The sequence below is a fragment of the Podarcis bocagei genome, assembly GCF_964188305.1.
Source record: "Podarcis bocagei genome assembly, chromosome: 12".
NCBI lineage: Eukaryota > Metazoa > Chordata > Lepidosauria > Squamata > Lacertidae > Podarcis > Podarcis bocagei.
In genome coordinates, this window is record NC_138137.1 from 11,198,404 (window position 1) to 11,225,752 (window position 27,349).

The 27,349-nt window shown below is 42.6% G+C and overlaps 1 protein-coding gene across 4 annotated transcripts; it reads right to left on the reverse strand.

The window, feature by feature from the left end:
- Positions 1-584: 584 nt before the first annotated feature.
- FBXL2 (F-box and leucine rich repeat protein 2) lies at positions 585-26,928 on the reverse strand. Of its 4 annotated transcripts, none has more exons than XM_081164776.1 (16): positions 21,505-21,785; positions 19,713-19,774; positions 18,269-18,323; positions 15,440-15,514; positions 13,850-13,944; positions 12,452-12,520; positions 12,273-12,368; positions 11,901-12,027; positions 11,655-11,729; positions 9,558-9,688; positions 5,766-5,826; positions 4,583-4,627; positions 4,357-4,413; positions 3,856-4,068; positions 2,943-3,053; positions 585-1,525 (listed from the first exon to the last, which is right to left on the reverse strand). In XM_081164776.1, the coding sequence occupies exons 1-15, from the start codon at positions 21,529-21,531 to the stop codon at positions 2,946-2,948; spliced, it is 1,296 nt and encodes a 431-aa protein (XP_081020902.1). In that variant the 5' UTR covers positions 21,532-21,785; the 3' UTR covers positions 585-1,525; positions 2,943-2,945. The 4 variants fall into 4 exon arrangements, with proteins under 4 accessions (XP_081020902.1, XP_081020901.1, XP_081020903.1 ...); XM_081164775.1 differs by lacking the exon at positions 585-1,525 and adding an exon at positions 26,534-26,560 and having other exon boundaries at positions 1,766-3,053; positions 21,505-21,554; XM_081164777.1 differs by lacking the exons at positions 585-1,525; positions 21,505-21,785 and adding an exon at positions 26,743-26,928 and having other exon boundaries at positions 1,766-3,053.
- Positions 26,929-27,349: the final 421 nt, after the last annotated feature.

Consider the following 27,349-nt stretch of genomic DNA (forward strand, 5'->3'; position numbering starts at 1 on the left):
TATATATTCATAATATTGGCTTCAAAGATTCCCATGAGACAAAAGCACTGTTCCACCTTAAATGCTTATTCCTTTTCAGCAAAGCCCAAGTAACTACTAGACAATATGCCTTTCCTATTTAGAGCCCTACAAGAGTCCTTTCAGAACTTAGCAACTGGTTTATAATTGCCCTTGGGAAACAGCCTCTAGCATTTCTCCAATATAGGAAATTGGAGTGTCGGGGAAAGGTGCAGGAGGCATCCATAAAACAGCAGGCAGTATCGTATGGGGCAGGTTTGAATGTTTTAGCCAGTTCCCCAGTCTCCTGCAGTTCTGAACCAGAGACCATATGTGAGGAAGACATACCCTCCAAATCAGTATGGCACAAGACTGAAGGTAAATACCATACTGCACTCCCTTAAATATGGTGGGCATGGATACCTTATGGTAAGTAACCAACATTTCATTCCGAATAATGGCATACAGGAGGCATCAAGAAAACAATAGGACTTGCTTAAGCTGTCTGCTCAGGGAGGAGCATTACAAGTGACCATTCTAGGATTTTAAACTGTTTTTATTGATAATTTTAATATTTCAATAATCCCCCCACCTGAAACGAACAGCATAAAGACAGAAAACCTGTCTTATTCTAGTCCAGGCAAGACTCTCAAGAAATGGCCAGGAAAGAAAGAGATCCCCCTCTGAAGCACATCCCTTATATTTTTATTAAAACATCCCTTAGGGCCACCTCCCCAGTCACTGACCCTTTAAAGACATACCAGATTGTATGACTGTCCATTGTGTTAGCTTCAGAGGTCTAAATGGCAAACCAACAAACCTAGTATCTGCTATAAAGGCTAGAGGTCACCAGACAAATTTGAATTCTGTATACAGTGGTACCTCGGATTACAGACGCTTCAAGTTACAGACTCTGCTAACCCAGAAATAGTACCTCGGGTTAAGAACTTTGCTTCAGGGTGAGAACAGAAATTGCGCAACGGCAGCAGCAGGAGGCCCCATTAGCTAAAGTGGTACCTCAGGTTAAGAACAGTTTCAGGTTAAGAATGGACCTCCAGAACGAATTAAGTACTTAACCTGAGGTACCACTGTAGCCTATTGTCAGTCTCCTGCCATCAGATCCTTCACCCAAAGGAAGGATGCACAAGACAAAATAGAAGCTGTGGAGGAAGTCCGCTGGCCGGTCTTTAACACTGGCTCTGAACATTGCTTGCCTAATCCTTCAAAGAGGTATCCCCATCCCAGGGGACCACTGCCTCCAACAATAGCACTACTACTGGGCCATCATCAAAGGGAAATCTGAACCTGTCCAAGGTCTTTTCTGGAAAGGAATAAAACTTTTCTGCTACTCCTACAGCCTTCCTACCTTGCAAGGGTGTCGATCAATCAGCACTGACCAGCTTTCTGAACAATGCCAGAAAGGGAACCTCACTGGAAGAAGAATTTGGAGCTGGAAAATCTGGAGCTTCTCTAGACTATGACTGGGATGTCAAGGTCTGCTTATGATTCCAGATCTAGGGACAATACCCTAGAAAGAAAAGGCACAAAATCATCAGAATGGAGTAACGTGTAAGCATCTTGCTGCTGCCATGTGAGACCACTCTTCTTCCTTCCCAGGGGAGTCCTAAGGATTCCTCTGTTGAGAAGGAAGAGGAGCCTCAGACTCTATATCCAAAAGAGGAGAGTCTTTCAACACACCATTGGAAAAGTGCCCATAAAAAGGCTTGCAGACAGACTCTTGAGCTGCTTTTGTTTCCCATGAGATTTGTTTTGTTCTTTTTTCCCTTTTTTCAACACTGGAAGGAGCAGGCATGAAGAGAACCTCCCTTGACTAGAGAGCTAGAACAAATGGCCCACCCTTCATGGGGCACCTGATGTCATATGGCATCAAGCATGGGAAAGGTGAAGCCGTGGTAGCAAAGGAACAATAGGGAGTGCTCCTGATGGTTCCTTTGCAGCTGCCCTGCTACTTTCAGAAGGGAATCTATTCCCCAGAGGTTCCTGGAGCCACAGTCCTTACGCTTTGATGGCTCCTCTCTTCTGACTGGACAGGCAGGATCACATGAAGATCCTTGCTGGGGGACAAGTCGTCCCACACTCTCCAGACTGGCCCTGTCTTCCTAGCAAGGCAGATAGGTTTCCCCCCCAGCGCTGAATAAAATTTGGCAACTTTTACATGTGTTTGGTCTATTTCATTTTTCTTCTTAACCTTGCCTTTTTCCTTCAAACCCCTCCCCTACACACAATCTTCGTACAGTGTACTGGAGCAGAGATCCAGGACAATTTATGGGGCATCAGCTACACACTTGCTTAGAATTACGTTCCATTGAACAAAGAGAAGTTCCTCTGCAGCTGTGGCTATACCTGTTCCATGCTTGATGTCATATGAAGGCTGAAGTTCAACTCTATCACATGACACTGTCTCACTGGGGAGTGTGATAAGCCACTATCTTCTGGGTGCTTCCTGCATACCATTCCAGAGAAGCTGCTTTGTTCAACAGGTTACATTTGCCTTTGTTTGAAGGCAAGTTATAATATTATGGCCTGTTCAGGTTCTGTAGACCAACCATGCCAACAGTTAAATACATTTTTGGTTACATGTGTTAAAGGTTTTCCCCGATGATCTTTAATACTTAAACCATGGAGGTGCAACTAACTGTAGGGTTCTACTGTTGGTATTTTGTTCTGATTAACTTGACACTCGTATCTCCACACCAGCTAGTACACGTTGGCACTGCAATGGCAGAAATGCTAGAGGAGAATAGTCAATCCAAGTGCCAACACTGTTCCATATCTGCATATTTTACCTGTAAATTAGCATTGGAATTATGACCAATGCAGAATTGGATGGTTGGAAAAAACAACAACACATTGTTTTATAGCTTAACCATGGTTGCTCCCAGTCATTCATTCTTTCATCCAACATCTTCAATGCCACTCGTTACCTGCTAAAGAATAATGCAGCATCGGCAGAGTTGTTGGCGAGTGCCTCCTACAGAAGGAGGCGGAGTTACTGGAGCAAAGTAAGCATGAACTTTCACATCTGGTAGATGAGCCTGTAGGCAAAAAATTAATACTCAATGAAGTTGAGCAAGTTACCATACAATTTGCATCCCAATATAGTAAAACATCTGCTTTGCTGCTGAACCCTCCCCTCCCAACAGGACCCCAACCCTGTTCTGCATTGCCTTAATAAATTATGTCCACTTTAGTAATGTCATTAAATTGCCAGTCCTGTTCAGACTGCTTAGGCAGTAGTCTCCAATTTCCAGGATCCTTTAGCAAACAATCATTACTTGAATTTTTGCTGGAGCTCATTCCAGAACAACCCACTTTTGTTCATCTTGCTCTGCGGAGCTAATAACTGCTAATGAAAAGCAGCCAAATATCCAGAATTCGGCAGCAACAGTATCAAGGTGATCCTGCCAGCCTTCATCCTAACTTTATGAACTCACAGGAGAACAAAGTGTAGCTGCAACCAAAGCAGTTTTTCCACCTTTTCAAAAAATTCTGTAACCCACTCTGGGACCTTAAGGTGAAGGACGGGGAATTTTTTTAAGAATATTTCCTCCCAACCCTTGATAGAGACATCTGAAGAAATAAGCTGCTCATCTTTTTCACAAATCCCTTTCTAGAAAGAAAAATGGATATGCTGCTCCCGTTGCAGGTGCATGGTGTTCTGCATAAATTTAAATAGCATTGAGTTCAGTATTGTGCACTCTTGCTGAATAACAGCCTATGAATAGACACTTTATTAAATGATACGACACTGGTCTTGGTATTAAAAGTCATGCCAGGAGCTACCTTGATATATCAACACTGAGGCTCTGCATCTCAGCACAGTTGTGCAGTACGTACTCTTATTCTTTTGATGCCTGCACGGGTGACTTGCTGACAGTCATATAATTCAATTCTTTCTAAGTTGTGGCAATTTTCAAGATGTTCTAGGGTCACGTCTGTGATTAGAAGGCAGTTGTCCAATTCAAGTACTTGGAGTCTTTCATGTCCACATGTGCTGCTGCTCAGATGCAGAATCCCATCATCCGTGATCAGTTCACAGTGGGACAAGCTCTGTAACAAAGATGAGAAATGCAATGTTTCATTAATGCATATTTCTGTAACGGGTCAAATCCATCTCTCATTTAGGAAAAGGATTTTTTTTCTGAGATGGGTGACTCCACTTATTCAGTTGGAGACTATTTCCCCCAAATTTTGACCTGCTTTAACTGAAGAAAGCAGAATTATCCATGGCTCTTGAGAAACTTTCTGTAGATGAAGTGAAATAGAAAGGCTAAAAACCCCCATGATTTTCTACCCTTTTTGCATGTAAAATAAACAATTAAATAAACAGGAACTTACCAATGCTTGCAATTTAGGGCAATGAATGGAAAGTTGTATCAATGTGTTATCTGTTATCTAGAAAGAAAGAAAGTATATAGAGAACAGTGTCAAACTCAGGGATAGGCAAAAACACATATCAGGTAGTTTTTGTAGTCTGCAAGTTTTTCTGGACACAGAAGAGCATCATCTTTTAATGATACTTTTACTAGATCTGATTCAAAGGCCTTGTACAAATAGGTCTCACCAGAACACATTCTTCTAGGTCCATCTTTTCTAGTTCATGGCAATTCTAAAAGTGAGAAAAAAAGCATTCCGCCATTAAAAGCAAGGCTAAACTGAGAACTTAAGATTTTGTAAACTTCCAGTATGACGCGTATACTTTATGACATGTCAGGGGCTGACTAGATGAGGAAGGGTGGTGAAAACAGCCCCCCCTCCAGCAAATAAAAGCGCAGAGGAAGAGGAGATGGATCCAGGCTCCTAGTGGTGGACAACCAGACCACACCCCAAAGGGGAAGAGCTGGGAGGTACTAGACTGGGAGTTTGGAGGACAAGGAAAAAGGGGCAACAAGCAGGTGCCCCAGCACAAAGCAAAGACAGTGACTCCTGCCAAGGCACCCCAACGTTTCTGCTGACAGCCTGCCAGCTCCTCCCAATCCCAGCAGAGAAAGCAGCCAAGCAGAGAAAGAAGGTACCTTGGGGCTGACACAAGAGAGGGGCATGACACAGAGGGAATGAAGTGGGAGGTGCAAGACAGTCTGAGCAATGGCTTGCTATGGGGGAGTACACTGCTGTAGTTTCCGTGTTTTTTTCTGTTCTGATTTCTTAATAAAACAACTAACTGCAAGTTAGCTGGTGTTGCTTTCTCTTTCTCTTTCTCTCTCTCTCTCTCTCTCTGCTCTGCAAAGCGTGCTATGTGTCAGCTCCCTTGACAATACACGACTCATATGTACTGAATATGAATAACTGTGGTTTGTTTTTCCTCTTATCCAAAACAGGAGGCTAAATCCTCAGTGGGTGGAGATACAGTGAAGCAACCCTGCTTAATCTGGAAAATGTATCTTAATTTTGTAATCAGTTTTTTTAGAACTGAAAACAAGGGAACTTGACCCTCATGCATAGCTGGGCAAAAGCAAGGTCACAACCAGTTCAAGGGTTACCTAGTCAAACTCCCTGAAACAGACAGATTTCCTCCTTATATCTTTGCACATGCAGATATGTACTTGTGTAAGATACTCTCTTTAAAAAATGTGTGGCCAATGTGGTACAAGGACTAGAGGTGTGTCTGGCTGTGTGAAATTGAGTCACAGTATCCATTCATTGTTGAAACTTAATCTACCTCAAAGGGTTATGAGCCTAAAAGTTCTGCTATAAGATACTTAGAGGAAGTATGGGATAAAAAGTGAAATAATATTAACCTTACCTACCCGTGCTAGAAGTGCAAAACCAGCATCAGTGAGATGTGAACACCTTGCAGCCTCCAGAATCCTGAAAAATAAACATTTCTGCAGTTGAGAATAATCAGAAAGAAATCCTTGTGATGACACCAGGAAACTAGCATGTGATTCTATGCAATGGAAACAGGGATAAATAATACATCTACTATCCTAGATTATTTTATCATCTCTGTTGGCAATGAGACTACAAAATTCAAGTTCTGCAACATGACTAAAATCCTGTTTCTATGGATGATACATTATGAGAACTGAAGATCTTGATTGAGACCTGAAAACATTTTGGTCGAGTCGGGGGGGGGGGGGATGAAGAAGGCGGAAGTCTGTGACAGCTGTCATGCCTTGTGGACGTGGATGGACAGAGGTCATTATTAGCATTCTCTCATCATTACCAACATTCGGCCACACCTTCTTGATCACATTCACAGTTTTGATGACCTGGAATGGACTATTTCTTGGAATTCCAAATTGTTGAAGGCCTGAAGCAACCCAGGGCTATAAGCCAGGTGAAGTGTCTCCATCCATTTTTGTTCCTTTCAAGCAATGAACCATCATTTATGCCCTAATGTACAGTCATACCTCGTGTTGCGTTAGGTTCATGTTGCGTCTTTTCAGCTTGCGAACACGGCAAACCTGGAAGTGTATACCTCCAGGTTTTGCCGCACGCGCAGAAGCATTCTGCAAGCTTTACGCAGGCACAGAAGCGCTCTATCGTGCTCTGCACTTGCGCAGAAGCGCCGCTCTAGTTGCGGACTTTTCAGGGTGCGAACGGCACCCCAGAATGGATCGTGTCTGTAACTAGAGGTACCACTGTACTTAGGAGGACCAGATTAGGAGACCCAGTTTCAAATTCCTATTCGGACAAGTAGTTCAGTGGGTGGACCTGGGTCCATCTCTCTTCCCTCTATCTGATCTACCTTACAGGTTTGCTTAGAGAAGAAAGGGCAGGTGAACCCTGAGCTCCTTGGGGAAAGGGTAGGATACAGATCTAAAAATACAGCTTGGGTGTACACAATTACTTTCTGACAGGCTGCCTCCTCAGAGTGTTTGCTGTCCGACAGCACATCACAATAATGCTATACCCGTTCGCATCCTGTGTAGAACACGACTGCGCGGGTCGCGATTTGCCGCTTCTGTGCATGCACGTGACGTCATTTTGAGCGTCTGCGTGAGCGGCGAAACCCGGAAGTAACGCGTTCCATTACTTCTGGGTCGCCGTGGAGCGTAACCTGGAAACACTCAACCTGAAGCATATTTAACCCGAGGTATGACTACTACATTGTAGTGTGCCATTTGTACTAACGTTGTGCTAGCTTTTTGGATGAAACCAATTCAGACCATCTAAGTTTGTGATATATTAACTAGCATTGGAAGAATACTGATGGGATGCAATGAGTATTATGTAGTTTAAGCTTGCTGCTTTTTTATTTAGGTAGTCAGCAAACAGAATTATCTTTTTCTCTCCTTAAATGGGAACTAGGCTGCTCATTCACTTTCCATCTCGCATATACCAACTGTTCTGTTTCTGAATCAGCATCATTCAAAACTATATACACATCACTGATCTCTTATGCTATTGCTAAAGGTTCTATTGTTACAAGAATAGCTTGGTTCCAGTTTTTAGAAAGGCTAGAATACATCTAGGGTAACTTCAAGGAATCCCAAATAGCCTGGAAGAAGTTGTTCATTGTGGTGGTGGCAATGTTTCCTAGTGATTAGTCTGTTTTTATAACAGAACAACCCTCTTTACCTTGTTATGGGTGTGTTTTGGAACTTGATTTTACACTGATGATGTGCTGAAGAAAGAGAGTTTAGAAAAGGAACTTTGGCTTTCACCCAGCATGTTACGTTTGTTGATCCATCCCTTGGAGTAGTTTAAAATTAACAATTTTAAAAACTGAAAAAAGCAGCAGGAAAAGAAGAAAAGTGCAGCCATAACCATCAGGAAATAAAAATTGCAAAACAAAATATAAAATGCACCAACCTTTCTATATTCACCTTAAGGGAAATAATGCAGAAATACATTGCAAAGAAAAATTCACCTCCACAAACAGACCCTAAGAAGAAGTGGGAGGGGAACAATATCAGGAAGAGGGAGATGCACAATAAACAGAATTGCCAATAAGTATCATTTTTATTTTAAGACTAGCAAGTATCTGAAATTATGTGGGCAGGAGGGAGAGAGAAGGGCCTCCAAATGGAGTGGGGTCAGCAGCGGAGCATATGTATACCTGCGCTGTCCAGGGCGGGCGTGCTCCCGAGGAGGGCATGGTACAGAGGGTGCCCTCCCAGGCGTGGGATAGCTGCTTGGGTGCCCGGAGTGGCGCACGCGCCCTCCAGCCGGGAGCGGAACGAGCCGCCCATGGGGGCAGAGCAAACCACCCATGGCGACCATTCAGTGCGCCGCCCACACATGACTCCCAAGCCTCCCCCAAGCTGTCAAAGCGAAGGGGGAAGTGGGGAATGCTGCCGGCAAAGCTCCCCCCTTACCCCGATGGCTCAGGGTGAGCTTGGGAGCTGTGGGTGGGTGGCATGCCGAATGTCACCCCCCCTCAGTGAGGGTACCCGGGGTGGTCCACCACCCCCTTCCTACACCCGAGTGGGGTGGGAAATGCATCTGTGTGTGCTCCCTGCAGTCTCATTTAATGCAGAGACTCCTATTCTCTGCCAGGAATGGGAAGTAGGCTTTACCTGCAAGTATACCCATACTGATTAATGTATGACATTCTTTTTTTGAGGGTGGAGGCAGGGTTAGATGCCTGCACCCACAGACACTGTTGGACTCATGAGCATAACCAACACCACTGCTAGTCATCTTATTTTCTGTTCCCGATTTTGGAAGGTGTGTTATTTTTCCAACTTTTAAAAAATTATTAGCTTATCCTCTAAGATTAAGTGGAATCTTTCTTCCCATGCTATAATTCTAGGAGAAAAGCTGTTCCCCCAAACATGCAGCTTGGTTCTCTTTCCACACTGTCCCTAGTGATGTATAAAGAAGGTTTTGCTTGCCCATCCTCCTCCTAAATCTTTATATGAATGTCTGGGGGGAAAGCACAATTACACATTCCAGGCAACATATACAAAGAAAGCAGAGAAAGATGAGGGAAGGGTTAAAGATAAACCACTACTTGCATATTGTGGTTTAATTAGCAATTCCACACTTTTTTCAAATGGGTGGCTCTGTTAGTCTATTGTAGCAAAACAACAAAGTTTTGTGGCACCTTCAAGGCCAGCAGATTTATTGTAGCATGAGCTTTTGCAGACTACAGTCTACCTTTGGCACATTTAAGTTAACAATGAAAAGTATTATATCTAATCAGGTCTCAGAAATTTATCTGTAATATAGGATTACATTTTCAGTTAGTTTTCAGGAATATGCAAATTTCAATATATGTGACTTTAAAAATACTAAAATCGCACAGGGGAGGATCCTAGCCATACTTACTTGGAAATAAGTCCTGTGGAACTTACTTAGGAACATAGAAAGTTGCCTTCCATTGGGTCAGGTCCACCTAGCTCACTGACTCGCAGAACTTCTCCAAGGTTTCAGACAGGAGTTTTTCGCAGCACCACCTGGAGATGGCAGGGGTTGAATTGGGCCCTTCCCCATTTTCCTGTTTTGCTTTTCGATAAATACGCATTGGACTGCATCATAGTTGTCACTGAAAACTATTAGGCACCTGCTAGTCTGATGACGATGAATGCAACTTCAAAGCAGAGGGAGACAACCACCACTCAGTAATGTGTGAACTGAATAGTACTCACTTCAGTCTTGGACAGTTCAGACCAAGAGCTACGAGAGAAGCATCTGTAAGGTTTGTACAACCAGAAACACAAAGCGACTGGAGTTGGTGACATCCTCTACAGATACCTGCTATGCCTTCATCCGATATTTGCTGTAACAAAGAACAGTGGGAAGTTCTGTCATCTGAAGTTAGGCAATTTCTCTTAAGGTGTATCAAGTTTACACAATTAAATAACAAACGTTAACAATAATAATTCTCATGCAATTTGTTCCATACTGTTTATTTTCACTACAAGGGCATGCTAGTCAACATTTTTATAGATTCCGCTCTATAGTCATCTGGAAAGGAGTTTCCTCAAACACAGTGCTTTATCTTGCAGTTTGGTGCACTATTTCAAAGATGGATTTCCTTTCAACCTTGATAATATGCATTTTGCTGAAGGAAGCAAGTGTACTAGCAGCCAAAAAGAAAAAGAAAGAGAAGCTTGCGTGCAAACATGCCAAACAATAATTATGTCAAGAAATCACTATTACAGTCAAACCTCGGTTCTTGAACGGGTCCGTTTTCAAATGTTTCGGCTCCCAAACACCAAAAACCTGGAAGTAACTGCTCCGGTTTTCGAACGATTTTTGGAAGCCGAAGGTGCTGCATGGCTTCCATTTTTAATTCCCCTATTGCATTGAGGCTTCCGCTTTCAGTTTTCGGTTGTTGAACATTTAAGTCTAATAAGTCTTCTGGAACGGATTACGTTTGACAACCGAGGTTTGACTATAGTTCATGATTCTAGGAAAGCAAGAGAAAGGCTGGGAAACAATGGGAGGGCACTGATGAGAATTTTTTGTGAGCTACTATAGAGAAGGGGAAATGTGAATCACCTGGCCCCCACTCCACATCTCCTCATTTTTTAAATCCATCAGCAACCATGCTGGGTGATTGATTGATTGATTGATTGATTGACTGACTGACTGATTGATTGAGATCCAGTGCTGAGGGCCTTCTGGCGGTTCCCTCATTGCGAGAAGTGAGGTTACAGGGAACCAGACAGAGGGCCTTCTCAGTAGTGGCGCCCACCCTGTGGAACACTCTCCCTTCAGATGTGAAGGAAATAAGCAGCTATCCTATCTTTAAAAGACATCTGAAGACAGCCCTGTTTAGGGAAGTTTTTAATATTTAATGCTGTATTGTTTTTAACACTTGATTGGGAGCCACCCAGAGTGGCTGGGGAAACTCAGCCAGATGGGCGGGGTATAAATGATAAATTATTATTATTATTATTATTATTATTATTATTATTATTATTATTATTATTATTATTATTATTATTATTATTATTATTATTGATCCCTTTCTTTCCTGCTAGCTGAGAACTGCTCTGGAGCTCCTAGCAATGGTGTGGCACAAGTTGTTAGGAGTTATCACTGCTTTGGTGGGAGACTGAAGGTTAATTGTTATGATGTGCCCTTTTGTGTGTGTTGGCTATAATGGATCCATGACTGAGTTGTTTGGCTGAGCACCTGCTACGATCTTCATTTAGGTGTCTAGGGAAAAGAAATCTTGCAGGCACCATAGTAGGACACCCTCTCTCAGTGATAGAGGGGAGAGAGGCATGGCTAGAAGAGGGAACACCAAGATTACAGGTACTTGTCCCTCGCCAAATTCAAATAATTATTGACTACTGGTTGTGCTGGCTCGAGTTCATGGTTCATCATCCGAACGGTCACAAGTTCCCTACCTTTGGCATGTCATGTACACCAAATTCCTGACCTTGGAATTGATTATTTGCCCCTTCTTTGATATACCCTAATAACTTTAGGCTCCTATTTTTGATCTCTTCTTTTATAAAGTGGCACTTTATAAAAGAAAATGGAACAACAAGGACAAACTGAACATTAGCTGTGTGACAATATTTTCAAAATTCTGAATGCATGGCAGAAGCTTGTTTGGTACATGTGTATTCTCAATATTAAACTGTGAAGCCTAGCATTAAATTTTTCTCAAAACAGATCCCAGAACGGATTAAGTTCAAGAACCAAGGTACCACTGTTGTTTTCATCCTAGGAGAATGACCTTTTCCATCTAATCATAGAAGCTACAAAGTGCAAAGAGAAGTACTTACCATGCATGACTGCAAGTTTAAGATAACCAGTTCATGGCAATGAGTCTCAATGTGGTGAAGCGCCTCATCTACCAGCTGTATTAATGAAGAGAAAATAAATTGGCAGAAGAAGTGGACATAAGCAGTATGGCATGGCAAAATCTCACTTCAATAAATACTGCTTTATTATTCAAAAAAACTTTGTCAGATACCCCAATATAAAACTAACTCTTATGGGTTCAACTTGGTACCTTAGCAGGTTTGTACCTGTGTGCATCCTCTAAGAAATAGTGCTTTTAGTCCATTGCACCCTTTCACCAGTGCTTCAATGCCATCTTTTGTAATCTGATCACACCAGGAAAGATTCAAGAGTTCCAGATTTTGGCATCCCTCACTGCAACAAGAAAGAAAACAAAGCACTGTGTTTGAGTAGTTATTATAGCAGCAGAGCCAAATTAAATTCTTCTTAACAATTATTAAAGGTAACTGCCAGCCACCACAGAACAAAATCTTGAGGGAAAGGCCACACACAGTCATAATGATTTAAACACCAGCAATACTAGTAATAGGCAGCACCAGTCGATTTCCAGATATAAACTCAAATCATTTCAATGTAAGTGGAATAATAAAAAGCTTTACCTTAAACTTCTCAAAGAGTTGTTTGTGATGGAAATACAAGATGTCAGATCCAGATGTTTTAGCCTGGGGCAAAATTTGCTAAGGCTAAAGCAAGTGCTGTAAAGGAAGAGAGGCACTAAAAATGAATCGAACTAATTTTTTAAAAAAATCAGTTTTCCCATCCGACACCATTGGCTTACCTATCAGTAATTTTTGTGCATCCATTAAGGTTCAAATGTTCAATGTTTCTACAGTTCTGTGCAAATGTTCTGCAAAAGCAATAAAATTAAAAAGCCCAAATAAGTAGAGCACATTTTTATGTACTAATGCACTCTCCCATCAGGCACTTAACATTTACAATGCATCAAAAACACTGTTAGCTGTGTTTGAGATAATATTCAGGTTCTGTCAGAGCTTTCACACTAAAAAACTATTTGCAACTTATTAATCTCATATCCATTCCTTTAATTATTATGCCATCATACAAAGGAGGAAGTGTCTCTGCACAGCTGTTCTGAAATTCCCCAAACAATTAAAGTAAAATGTTAATTACAGTAAGAATTTCTGAATTTTTTTAAATGACTTACAGTTTGATCCTATGATGACTGGAGAGAAAAGGACTTAAAATGCACATGACCAGGTTTTTTAACATCCCATTCACAACCTTGTTGCCAGACAGTTCTAATAGCAGTGTTAGAAACTGAGATATGAAAGCTAGGAGCTAAATGGCACCTTAAACCTAGGTTATGGGTGCAACAACGGAATGTCTAGGCGTGCTTTTTTATAACCAAGAGTACAAAACTGTAAATAAATGAACTGCAGCTAAATTATGGTGTTCATTTTTCACATGTTCTAGTCCTTCCCCTACCTACCCCCCTAATATTCTTAAGAGGGTCTCTTCTCCAGTCTTCCGAGAGTAGCTGAAAGTGGGAAGGGAGAAAATAGTCTTTTCCTTCCACTCTGCAGTTTTAATCTGAAATCTTAGGCGCAGTACTGCGCCCAGAAGCTCAGAAACTGCTAATGAAATTCCCTGTCACAAAAGGCACATAGAACATTGGGAGTTTCCAACACTGTCTAACAGGTGCTGAACTGATGGGGTCTGGCAGGCCCTACACTGCTGAGACACTGGCATTCAAAAGTTGTACAACCCTACACTCTTTCCAGTGATGGTACCGGAGGAAAATAAGTTTTGATACCTTCCAGCCAGGAGCTGGTTTATTGTACCTTATTCCAGACAGGGGACTGTCACAAAACCAACTAGCCAGGAAATGTGAGTAGCAGGTCAGTGGCTGCAAGATGTAATGCTTGTGACAGAATAGCTACTTATAGGGATACTGTAGGCAATGCACCTCTCACTGTCTAGATTGTTCTAGTCAGCAATGGCAGACTCCTTTCCCCCTTTGACTAACCAATTCTGGGTTCAGAGCTCAGCTGCACTGGCATTTTCATCAGTATCATTGTACTCGTGATCCAGAGTTGGTCAATGTGGTACTGTGTATTCTACTCAAACACTTCTTGCAGCCTCCACCTTTCCATCATGGTTGATGCTGAAAACTGTAATGCAATTTAAAAAGAGCAACTTTTAAAATATTACTTACTTTAAAGAAGTATCTCCAACCCCAAGACAGCCTCTCAGACTCAGTTGTCTCAGGAACCCACCACATCTTTTGGAAATATTTTCTAAGACCCGGCCCTTAAACAGATGAAACAAATATCAACTTCATATCTAACCAGATGCCTTTCAAGAGGAGCTCCATGCCAGGAAGAATAATGTCTAAAACAGACAAAAACAAAACAAAAAATGTTTTTATTGCTGAAGACCTCAAGCCAACTCTATTTAAATGAACTGCCAGGGATACTGGAAAGAGCCATATGTGGACATGGCAAAATGATCACTTTTAGTATACACAGATTTCTTCAAAAATAAATAAAAATAAATAAAACTTACATGGTGGTAGAAATCTCACACCACATAAGTATGTAGGCTCCAATATTGGAAATGCTCAACTAAAGTATAAAGAACTTGCTAAATCAGGGCCAATTTAAACCACAACCTTTCCTCTTTGCCAGGACGGAATGCCCCATTCTAGATTTCTATAGGTCTGAAGTTTAGTTCTTTGTTAACCTAACTGAATCATAACAACCTGGAATCAGGACAGTATGTGCAGAATTGAGATCAATGTTAGGAAGTGCTTTCTGTTGCAACAATTGAGATACCACACAAAAACATTTAAAACTCAGTGTATAATAATGATCCAATATGTCCATCTATCTCCCATAACAGCAGAGTGCACCATGATGCAGGTCATGAATTCAAGCAGTACCCAACTTCAAGCCAGAGGGTACTCAAGAATTTAAAGATCTTAAAGAGGGTTGGCCTCTCTAAGAATCTAATGTTATCCACAGTGGGATGGAGCCTAAGAGAGGAAGTATGAGGGCAGAGGCTTTAAAAAGGCTCAATATGGGCTCAACATTTGTCAGAGCAAGCCACTCATTCAGAGCTATCTGTGGTCCTGCTAGTTCTGATCTGCCTTGCCCTGTGGGATCCAGCCCCAGACCAGAACAGGACACACTCTCTCTCTCTCTCTCTCTCTCTCTAACCATGTGACTGGTGCAAAGAGGAAAAAGATGAACTATAGCAACAATGATGGTGGCAGTCCTAAGCTTCAGTGGTATATGAAAAAACATTTCTTACAAAAAGTTTCATTGATTTCTGTTAAGAAAATACAAAATAAAAGTTTGCAATATTTGTTTTAAGAAAATAATAATAATAATTGAATGCCTTAAAAGAATTATGAAGAGGAGACAGTGAAAGCTCAAGGCATTGTGTAATCCCCTCACCTGGTAAAACCTGTAAATTATTTTTCAACCTTTTGAGAAAGCTGCCTGGCCACCCTTTGTTTTATGTACAGAAAAGCAGTTTTTCATTATTATCCCTTACTTTATTTGCAATGTAACAAAGTAAGAAAATGAAACCAGACACAGTGCAATCAGTGGGCAAGAGGTCAGATGAGGTTTTAGTTGCTTGTTGCTCTAAAAAAAAAGATAATTAAAAGCAATTAACTACTTTCAAATCAAAGTTCAACCAATAATGCTAGATAAAAATGTAAAATTAAATCAAACCTGTACTTCAAAGTTTCAGTTTTACATTGTTTTTATGATAGTGAAAAACGTTAAGTGTTACGAACCTCTACATCTGTCTGAAAGTTAAAAAGGTCTATTCTTTGCCAGTTACTCCCATCCAGGGCCAACACATTCCAAGACTGAAATAAACAAAGAACACATATATGCTTGCTGTATATGCGCAACATAATAACCAATGTCTTTTCAAAACATCACTCACAAAACGTATGATGAAAGCATGAAGAATTCAGAACTAGGATTTTTCCATGTTTAAAATGGTCCTTAGTTGAGGGAAACTACTTTTTAAGCAATATTTTAAGGCCCAGTTTCTTGAGAGATAAATATCCTGTAAGAGTGCAAGAATATTACCTAAATGCAAAGTTAGATGAAATAATACTTACTTGGTATGATAAAGTAGCTAGGAGTGCAACTTGTGAGCCAACTTTTAATTTCACCTCAGTTATGAACTCACTAGGAAGCCTTAAACAAACCACTATTCTCTTTAGCTTAAACTACAATATGGAGCTAATACACACAAGCCATTTTGCAGGGCTGTTAAACAATGTGATCCTATACATCAGAGCTTTCCAAACTGTGTATCAGCTGCAGTGTGGAGGTGTGTCACATCAAGCTGATCGCCCTTTTTTTTTTTTTACCTTAGGAGAATTACTATTCTCCCTCTGCTAAAGCGACTGAAGCCTCTCAAGAAGCAGAGCGGCACACCCTGAAAATCAGCAACAAATCCTCTCTCTTTTTTGCAATTATTTACTCATCTTTCCTCCAAATGCACCAACCTCCCCCAACAATATTCCTAGGAAATCCCAAAGCCAATTTTCTCTTTCTCCCCAGGGCAGCTAGAACAGAATAGGAAGGTGTGTCTAGTATTGAAATCTCCCAAAAAACTCTCTCAATGAGTCCTGATAATGGTAATAGGGCAGTCTCATAGGCGCCGACTCCATGGGGCTTGAGGGGGCCCGAGCCCCCTCAAAAATTCGTTTGGGGGGGCTCTGCCCCCCCAATAATCTCCGGCGCCCCTCCAGCAGAGCGCCATCGCCGCCCCTCCCCCAGCCCAAAATGCACAGGGTCGGGCTGCATGCCTCCTGCCCTCCCTCCCAAGCAAAAGCTCCACCCAATTTCCTTCGGAGCTGATTAATAGGCGCAGCACACTCTCCCCTATTCGCTCACGAGGAGGCGGCGCCACTTTATTTGCATATTCATGAGCTTATTTATTATTCATGAGCTTTCCCGGGGCCCCCAATATTTTTTATAAGTCCGCGTCCCTGGGCAGTCTCTAGATTTAACCCTTACCAGGGGAAGAGAGAGGGAAAAATCAAGGACCGCTTATTTCCAGGTTTGTAGCAAGCAAAACAAAACAAAACCACCACTCTGTGCTTTCTCCTTCCAGCACAAAAACAGGCACCAAGGCTGCAATCCAAGTTGAAAGGCTGTGCATGGTTACGACTTTCTCGTGCTGCCCTCCTCAGGTCCAAGTGTTACAAGGCTGCTCAGGGAGGACATGGCAACCATGAACCGTTCCATCAGGATGCATGTCTGTCGTGTCCCCACACCATCCTCCCGGAGCGGCCTTGCAAAGCTCAGATCCATGGATGGTGGCACAAGAAGGTGGCTGCAGGGTGGGGGCTGGGCACACACACACCCGTCCCGGGAGGCTTGCATACACGCTCCACCTCTGGAGAGCATCTCTAGTTTGCTAGTAAAACTGAATTGGCGTGTTGCAAAATAATGCATGTCTAAAAAGTGTGTCACCAACATGAAAGCATGAAAGCTTGGAAAGCACTGCTATCCATGTCCACTCAGAAATAACCCCAAGTTCAATGGGGCTTAGTCCCAGGCAAGTGGATACAGGATTGCAGCTTTCATAAATGCATATTATTATTATTATTTTATTTTACCACCACATCAATTGTTTCCCCATTTATACATGTTAGAACTAAGCTGAAATGTAAGGAATATGGTTCATAAACTATGGTTTAGTGCTACCTCGGGTTACATACAGTGGTACCTCGGGTTACATACGCTTCAGGTTACAGTCTCCACTAACCCAGAAATAGTGCTTCAGGTTAAGAACTTTGCTTCAGGATGAGAACAGAAATCGTGCTCCAGCGGCGCAACAGCAGCAGGAGGCCCCATTAGCTAAAGTGATGCTTCAGGTTAAGAACAGTTTCAGGTTAAGAACGGACCTCTGGAACGAATTAAGTACTTAACCCGAGGTACCACTGTACTAACATTTACATTTGGGTCTTAAATGTGCTTGATGACAGTTTATGAAGTCCCAAGGGTATCTGATTATCCCAAAACTCTCTCTCACAGGACAGCTAAGTCCCAACGTCTAACTTTCTAACGTGTGTGCTTCAGGTTAAGAACAGTTTCAGGTTAAGTACGGACCTCCAGAACAAATTAAATACTTAACCAGAGGTACCACTGTACTGAATAAGCCTCAGGCTTATCACCTCCCCTTGCTCCTTCACTGATGCAAGGAGGCGGCTAGAAGACTTTGCTTCCGTTTTCAGTTAATCACAGTTTAGCATTATGTTTTAAATAAATGGCTGTGGATATTTACTACAGTTTACCAAAGCAAACAAACTTCATATTGTGGCTTTTAAAGTTTGTTTGCTTCAATAAACCATTGCTATCATTAACCACAGTTCAGGATTCAAACACCACACTAAACAATGGTTAATTGAAAAAGGATCCAAACTCCCCCTCATGGTAAAAGAGGAAGGAGGACCATTCAAGCTTTGCAAGCACACTCTTTTTTCTGCTATACAGTTAAAACAGTGAGATCCCAAAGACAATTAATGTAAGTGTACATTATGCATTCATTTTTTTACTTAGGGAAAAAATGAAATTACAAAGCAAATACCTAGCAGTACCTTAGAAACTTGTGCGCATCGACACAAGGTAATTACATCCAAGAAGGAAAATATTCTAAAAGAAAGTAAAAAAGAAAGAAGTAAAACTGTTCTTCAACAATCCAGTCTAATATACTCCTGTAAACATATTAACTCAAATTAAAAACATATAGATCAGTCAGATCAGGGTAGTATTTGAAAGCTGCCAACCAAAGATGTTTTAAAGGCAGTTATAAGAACTTTTCTCACATATAGTCTAAGTACATACAATTACACAGCTTGAAGAATGTTACAGCAAGGTGTAACACAGGGGTAGTCAACCTTTTTATACCTACCTCCCACTAATGCATCTTTCTTGATAGTAAAATTTCCTTACCGCCCTCCAGTGCTTGATGGAAGGATTCAGCTTGTACCGTAGAACCCCCTACCGCCCACCTAGAATCCTGAAACGCCCACTAGCGGGCGGTAGGGACCAGGTTGACAACCCCTGGTGTATCATATACCAGCAATATATATATTTATTCCATACAATTCTGGATAAGCTACTAGATAAACTCTCTTTGAGACCTTTCTGTTCCCATCAATCTAAGGGTAAGAAAACTATAATTAGGAAATAGCCTACTAGATATTGTCATGTAACTCAGGACCCTTCTGCCCAACTATGCTGTTCTGTGTGCTTAAGAAGAAAATCAAAGTCTCAGCTGCACAAAGTTAAGCCACACAGAAGAGTCTAGAAGTCCCACTTGATTGTATCAAGCAAAGGAGAGGAATAGAACTTTTTTTATTGTCACTGGTACCTGTAAATGCAAACCAAAAAACAATTTCGCTCACCAGAGGTTTATGGTGGATAGTTGATTTTAACTTTGGAAAGAGTTAAGAGAACATTATATCTGCAGCAGCTCATACACTCAATATGAAACTCATATTTCATGCCTATATTTTATCTGCTACAGGGGTAATAGCAGCCTGAGAACAATGGTGTATGGAGGATGAAAGAAGCCCCTTCTTCCACTGCTCTCATCAAAATTGCAACTTTCCCCCCTCTCCACTGATGCTTTAAAATTTAAAAGGGCAAAGTATGGGGGAAGTGAGCAAAGAGATAATGGAAATCCAGCATCAACTCCAAGTGGACACGAGTAGTCAATTCTGTTAGTTCTTATGCAAATTCCCTCCCATTCCCATGCCATAATAATAAAAATATCCTGTATTTACCAACTTTTCTAAAGCTTGATTTTTTCACAGAAAATTCCAAATTGACAACAATGAAAAAGCTATTGTTACCTAGCTGCATTGGTAACGCGCTTTTAAAAAGCTATCCTCAAACTACATACTGACACATTTTTGCAACAAATTAATTTAAAACTAGGCATGTATAAGTTTTTATAAAACTTAGATTTGAAACGAATGAAATCCATTTTATAAGCAATAATCAGATTAAAACTATAAACTTCTAATGTAGAATTACCTTAAAAGGAGTTCTTTTGGTAACTTTCTGTTAATAAGAGCTTCATCATCATTTGAGAGTGCCTAAAAAGAAAGAGAAAGAAACCACAATATTTTGAATGACTGTTCCTTTAGATCAGTGGTTTCCAACCTTTTTTTGGCCATGCCCCACCTAAGCATCTCTAAAATCCTGATGCCCCTCCTGTGATATGTAATTCTTATTCAAAAAGTGAACTATTCACATGGAGGAAGCCTAAAAGGCCATTAAAAGGTAAAGGTCCAGTCGTGACCGACTCTGGGGTTGCGGCGCTCATCTCACTTTATTGGCCGAGAGAGCTGGCATACAGCTTCCGGGTCATGTGGCCAGCATGACTAAGCCGCTTCTGGTGAACCAGAGCAGCACACGCAAACGCCGTTTACCTTCCCGCCGGAGCGGTACCTATTTATCTACTTGCACTTTGACATGCTTTCGAACTGCTAGGTTGGCAGGAGCAGGGACCGAGCAATGGGAGCTCACCCCGTCGTGGGGATTCAAACCGCCGACCTTCTGATCGGCAAGTCCTAGGCTCTGTGGTTTAACCCACAGCGCCACCTGTGTCCCTTAAAAGGCCATTAACTTGGTCTAACTCATTCTCCCCCCCCCCAATCAAATCACCCCCCTGTGGCGTGTGTGCCCCATGTTGGGAACCACGGCTTTAGATCATGATGCCCTACAGATTCAGTTGTACTCTAATTTTCATTAATCCAATGGCTGATTGTCAGAGATGACAGAAGCTGTATGCCAACAATATCTGAAAGGCATCACACTGGCTATTTCTGCTTTAGGCGAGCCATGTATTTTTTTTCCTAATGGGAAATCAGCAAGACCATTTCAAGCAGAGTTGAAATGAATAACTTTGAGAGCAAGAAAAAAATAGATATAAATATGGAACAAACATATGTTAGTCAGTTCGTAAGTTTATTGTTTTAGCCAAAGGCTGTGACCAACTTGTAGAAATAATAATAAAATAATACAGAACATCCATAATATATAATCCAACATATATGATATAAAAGAGAGAAGATACCAGAGACACCACCAAGTCTAAATCTAGCTTAATTTCAGATTAAACCTCCAAGTCACCAAAACAATTTATAGTGATTTTATCTGACTCATTTTTCCTGATCTTTTTTGTATCCAGTGCATAAATGGCAGCTCTCTGTGTTACGAAGCTTTTATTGCCATTCAAAATAATTGAAACATTTCTGCTGGGGAACACCTGCTTGCTTCTGAGAATGAAGGTTTCAAAAAAGGGTTTTCTTGGGTCTCTATATAAAGAATAGGCTAACAGATAATGAGTGATGTCTTCCACCTAAGGCTGACCACAAATACAAAGCCAGTCTGCATATGGAACGTGTGGTGGCCATCACTTGGAAACACAGCTCAATAAGGATATTTTTAAGGAAACTGGTGAGAGTTTCAGTAGTATATAGGTAGCCGTGTTGGTCTGCCATAGTCAAAATAAAAAAATTCCTTCCAGTAGCACCTTAAAGACCAACTAAGTTAGTTCTTGGTATGAGCTTTCGTGTGCATGCACACTAACTAGCTCTAAAATGCTGTTCCCAGGTGTGTGGGGGAAATTTGGTGTTCCTAATTAGTTGCAGGTCCCTTCTGGATTCTAACCAGAAGAGCCAATCCCTAAATTGACACTTATTCAATGTCAATGCAGAGCTCAGTTCTGGAAAATAGTAATAGTCTAAAACAAATTGACAAGCAGCTTTTTATATTTAATTGGGAAGCAGCTATCAGGTTCAGAAGGCCACCTCCATATTACCTGGGTTGCCACCACCAAAGTCCACATTGGGTTCCTTTGTAATCTTTGTGCTGATAAAATAAAGCATCAACTTTTAAGTTTCATAACTAAATTTAAATGTGTTCTCTCTTTTGCAGCAGTGGAAGCATGAACACTGCTATAAAATATAAATATCGTAGCACAAGCATTTGTGAAATTATGGTATTAGCCAATTCCACCCCCACCCCCTGGATACAATTCCCTATTATACACAATGCATTTAATCCTCTTAAAGTAGTAATGTTTAGGGTCTGTTTGTTTTTAAAGGATTCCACATATTTATCTCTCCCCCCCCGCCCCAATGGCAGTTTTTGAGATGGTGTCAACTGGGAAAAGTCTAGAAATTCCCTAACTTTAAAATATTCATTTTAACAAACTAATGGAGGTCTATATATGTGAAAGCTTGAAAATCACATCAATTGCACTGATTGCTTTGATTCAAAATTGCTGAGTAATTCAACAGCTTCGTTACTGTGAATATACTCCAGAAGGTTGGTTGTGGTACTCTACTATAGCAAACAAAGATTAACAAATGTATCGTGACAAACATTTCTGGGCTAGAGATAGTCAAAGTCATTTATGCCATGTCCCTGAAAGATTATGCTGCAACAAATTTGAATTTTTAGTGTTTTATGGTTTCTGGTATTAGCACAATTTCCTCCAAAAATTACCCAAGCTACATAATTTATTTTAAAATTTAAGACAGGGTTAAATGGCACTGAAAAACGCTTCTTAAATTACTTATAATTACTTCAAGTTATGAAGACAGGAGTGTTCTGATATGAATTCCCTGGCATTTTTAAGTCAATTTTTTAAAAGCTGAGGGCTACAGTACAAAACCTGGATCTGTGTCCATTTCACAAACAGAGAAAGAAAATTGACAAAACATCTGCAGCAAGGCTTCTCCTCTCTCCACTTTCCCAAGGGGGACTGGCTATAACACTGTGTTGGCTTACAGGAGGATCACAGACTTGAGAGTGGTTGGAAAGGATTGCAGAATACTGCTTTACATATTGAACAGCTTACAGCTAGAATAAATAATAGAAAGAAATGAGCAATTCTAACCAATGTTGCCTGGAAAACTGTTCAGAGGGTAACTATTAGAAGAAAACAAGCCTAGTTTCCCAAATGATTAACCTCAGCATAAAGATGATCTAACCCCTGAATTTTTTTAAGATAACCTGCTGTATAATAGAGATTTTTCTTCCAGTTACACTATTCCTTTCTAGTTTGATATCATCAGTGATATTCATATGGAGGGCAGATAGTTTAACACCAAAGGGGGTGTACAAGTGAGGGGAGTGAAATCTCCTTCCCACTTTGCTTCCCCATATGCCATTGCTTCCTCTTCTCTTCTCCTCAGGCTCTCAATATTTTCAGCATAGCAGCATGACTGGAGTTAAAAATGCCCTAGTTCATAGACTATTCAACCGGAGGGATATTTAAGCAGAAGTATGGCTATATATATATATATATATATATATATATATATCTGCATTTTTCCTACACAGGGTAAAATAGCAGCTTGCCAGTTGTGAGATGTAGACGGGAAAATGTGGGTGGAAAGAATCTTATCTATCCCCTACAGCAGGGGTCTTCAAACTAAGGTCCGCAGGCCAGATCTGGCCCAATAGGGTCATGAATCTAGGCCGGCCGGCAAGGACAAAGCCTGCTCAGTCTCCTCCTCCTCCCCCCCCCCCATCTCAGCGAGAGGCTGGGTCTCCCTCGCTCCCTCCCCACCTAGGGAAGCCTAGTTTATGTTGATTAAAATCGTTCTTCATTTTAAATATTGTATTTTTTTCCTGTTTTTTGTGCACTACTAATAAAATATGTGCAGTGTGCATGGGACAGTGAATCGGCTCCCTGTTTAAAAAGTTTGAGGACCCCCTGCCCTACAGGCTACACAGAAAAAGCGTTTTGGTTCCTGAAATTCATTTCAATTGTGCAGGTGAAACATAATTAATATAATTCTACAAGGTGTAGTATTAGTGGGAGAAAGCAGTCATGATCCAATGATCCCCAAGCACGAACCTCCAGATGGTGATATTAGGCACCACCCTGGCCCCCAGGAATCTTTACTTGGTCTCAAGTGGCCGATAGTCAGGTCAGGTGCAAAATTTCAAACACTGCACACAACATTAATATAATCTGCTTATAGTAACTGACAGGTACTTTAGTTATACCGCAGCCAGTTTTGATCAGTGAAGAAATTTGGTAGAATATTGTCAGCATTATCTTTTCTCTTTATACGTTAAACTTTTTTTTCAAAAAAAAAAAAAAAAGTAAGGAGCCTGGAATACCCTACAGTCTATACAGTGGTACCTCGGGTTAAGTACTTAATTCGTTCCGGAGGTCCGTTCTTAACCTGAAACTGTTCTTAACCCGAAACACCACTTTAGCTAATGGGGCCTCCTGCTGCCGCCACGCCGCCGGAGCATGATTTCTGTTCTTATCCTGAAGCAAAGTTCTTAACCTGAAGCACTATTTCTGGGTTAGCGGAGTGTGTAATCTGAAGCATATGTAACCTGAAGCGTATGTAACCCGGGGTACCACTGTATCTACTCTCCTGTCCCCGCCTCCCACTTCAACAGCACAACTGCATCTTTTCAAGCATTTTATTGCTTTGGTTCAGTTAGCGTTCAGGGCTTAGGATGCATTCAAGATGCAACAAGGCAAGACAGCAGTTCCATATAAAACAAGACTAACAGTAACCCTCATGTGTTTCTCCACCTAAAATTGCTTTTTCAGATTTTTCTCCTCATGGGAGAAGTTTACTATGTTAAAATGGCAGGTTTTAAAAAATATTTAAGGGTGAAGTGCAGAGGCATCTGCTCCCTTCTCCCACGCACTGCATTTAAAAACTTTTCCATCCCACTTCCTTATAGGGATTTGACAGTACACGTGATTCTGCACATGGATCTGTTGCTGGCATGAGTTTGCTTAAATGTGGGTAATGCTTAATCAAAGATATGAATAAGCAACTATGCTAAAAAAGGAGCAACAGCTGATTCTAGCTTCCTAATGAGTATGCCTGTATGAGGTTTTGTAAGTTTATATTCAATGTAAAAAAAAGAAACAGGTTGATTTAAAGATGACAAAAAAACAGTAACAATAAACAACCAACCAAGAATGCCTGCACAAAAATAATTTTGGGGAGAAATAAATCTTGCCAGATAGCAAAAAAGACAAGAGTAAGTATCAAGTGAACCTCTTTGGGGAGAAGGTTCTAAAGGGGAGGGGGTCACATCCTAGAAGGTCACTGCCATCTGCCTCACTTTGGATGAAAGGCACCCAAAGAAAGACTTCCAAATATTTTCAGTGTACAGACAGGCTCCTGTTGGAGCAGGTGCTCCCTTAAGTTTCCAAATACCAAGCCCTGTATTACTAGAAGCAAGCACCAGCATTTTGAATTGTACTCAGAAGCAGGCCAGGAGCGGGAAAGGCTGCTAAAGAACTGGAGATATGTGTTCGCACTGACTGCTCCCAGCCTAGTAGCAAATACCCAATACCCATGCTATCCATTAACCAGCCTTTTTATTGGCATCTCATAAAATGATTACTCAACAAACAGGTGACTTAAATAGGGAGGCTCTCTCTCTTTTACTAATCTCATTTATAAAGTCCACAGCCCCTGGACCATTCTTTGAAAATTGAAAGATTACTGAAGTCAGAGTTCAGGAAATGTTTATCTTTTCTTCCAATGTTGGAAAAGACCATTTATAACTGCAGTAACATCTGCATTTTATTTAAATGCATGAAACTTGATGCAATATCAGAATGAAGTTTCCAGTTAACTGCTTCATCACAAGTAAATAACAACGGGAATGTTGCATGCTTTATCAGACACAGGGTGACAATACTTGCAGCTCACCAAAAATGAGAGAAGAAAGCCAGCAGCTACAAACATTCAAACCGCTTCCCCACATAATACAAACTGTTTTGATTTCCAGCTGTACTTCAGATACAGTATCTATTCTGAACAAGAACAAAAAGTTTTGTTTGATGCTGATGTCTGCTGTGCAATAGACGCCCACACATGCACACAAGGTTTGCGAAAAACATACAAAAAGGTGCACAGAAAGGTGCAGGAAACTACTCTCCTGAAGTGCCAAACTCAAAAAAACAAGGTTTGTTAGTCAACGAAAGCCATCTTACAATTTCCTTTGCTGATGCATCTACCACACTCCACCCAGGAGCGGAAAAAAGGAGGGGGGTTCATCTCCTGTCCCCCGAGATCTTCCTTTTCCTTTCCCCAACTCCTCCCTACAGAAAACAGGAGCCAACTCCTGGGGGCAGAGGTCCATTCGTGCCCTCTCCCTCCCTATAAAATATTTGATCCCCCCCCCCGTCCCCAATTGGGTATTGCCATTCAAATAGTGCGGATGCACCTCGTCATGCGATCGATAATGCAGGGCGGGGCTTCCTCGAATATTGTATTCCAGTTGGCACCCCTGCTACCGAGCCTGAGACACAGGGTGCCGGGCGGTGCCTGCCACCCCGCCCTCTCCCAGCTGCCCGTTCTCACGTGCGTGCACGCGCCGCCGCCGCCACCACACAGCGACGCTGCCCCGAAGCTCGCGTTTCGCCTCTGCGCCTCCACAAGCACCATTTTTCCTGCCGGGTCCCTGCGGACGTCCCCACCCGTCCCCCTCCATCTTAACGCGCATCGTACGGAGCCGTTGCCGCCCTGCAACGCTTGTGCCGTGAGGAGGGGAGGACGACGCCCGGTCCTCTCCCCCTGCAGGAATCCCAGCCGCCCTCCCCCGTCACGGACACCGTCTCCACAATGCCGCTTTCGAGCCCTTCGCAGCCCCCCGACCCCAAAGAGGAGCCGCCCTGCCCAGTGGCGTAGCGTGGGGGGTGCAGGGGGGGCCGGCCGCACCGGGCGCAACATCTGGGGGTTAGGGTTAGGGGGCGCAAATCCACGGGTTAGGGAGCGCAAATTACTTGCCTCGCCCCGGGTGCTGACAACCCACGCTACACCACTGGCCCTGCCGCGCCCCTCCCTCACCGCCACCTTCCTCGCACCCAAACGCCGTCCTCGCCGCCTCAGACCCCACCCTACCTAGAGCCATAGCTGTGTATCTCTACCTATCTCCGCCCATATCGAATCTCCACATAACGGCCCGCCTGCTTTCCCGCGCGCGAGGGTCAGGCGGCGGTTTAACGGCCCGTCGGACGGCAGGGGGGTGGGAGTGAGGAGAGACTAAAACGACCCACCATTGTGAGGCAATAGCGGGCCGCCGGTTGTCCCGGTGACGAAGGAGCCGCTCGAGAGGCCGGCCGACCGACCAACCAGCTGAAGCGGCGGCGGGACCTGCGCTGTGCTCTCGCGCGCCGCCCAGCGAGCGAGCGAGGCGGGGAGAGAAGCCGAGTGAGAGGCGGCGGCCGCCCTGAGGCGCGCAAGAGCGAGGAGGAGGAGGGGCGTTCGCGGATTGGGGGAGCCGGTGGCACGTGATTTTCCACCGGCGCGAGCCGCTCGAAATGGGCGGGACTTGCATGAGCTGCGGGGGGGGGGGGGCAGAAAGCGGCGCTTCGCTCAACTACCTGTTCCCGGATGTTGAGCCCTAAGGGGCGCTTGGTACCGTTAACGGAATGCGAATCCAGAACTTAACTGAAACGCTACACTTCGGAACGCGGGGGGGGGGGGAGCCGATGACATGTCCGAATGCTCCCTGTAAAGACGATGCGGGGAGAGGGGGAATTATGCGGACCAGCATTCTGCCCCTCATGCGCCGTTTTCCTTAGGGAAGCGTAGGGGGGGAAAGCCCTGCCTCGGTCTTGCCGTCCGATGCAATGGGGCCGGCCCCACCCGCGAAGCAAAGTG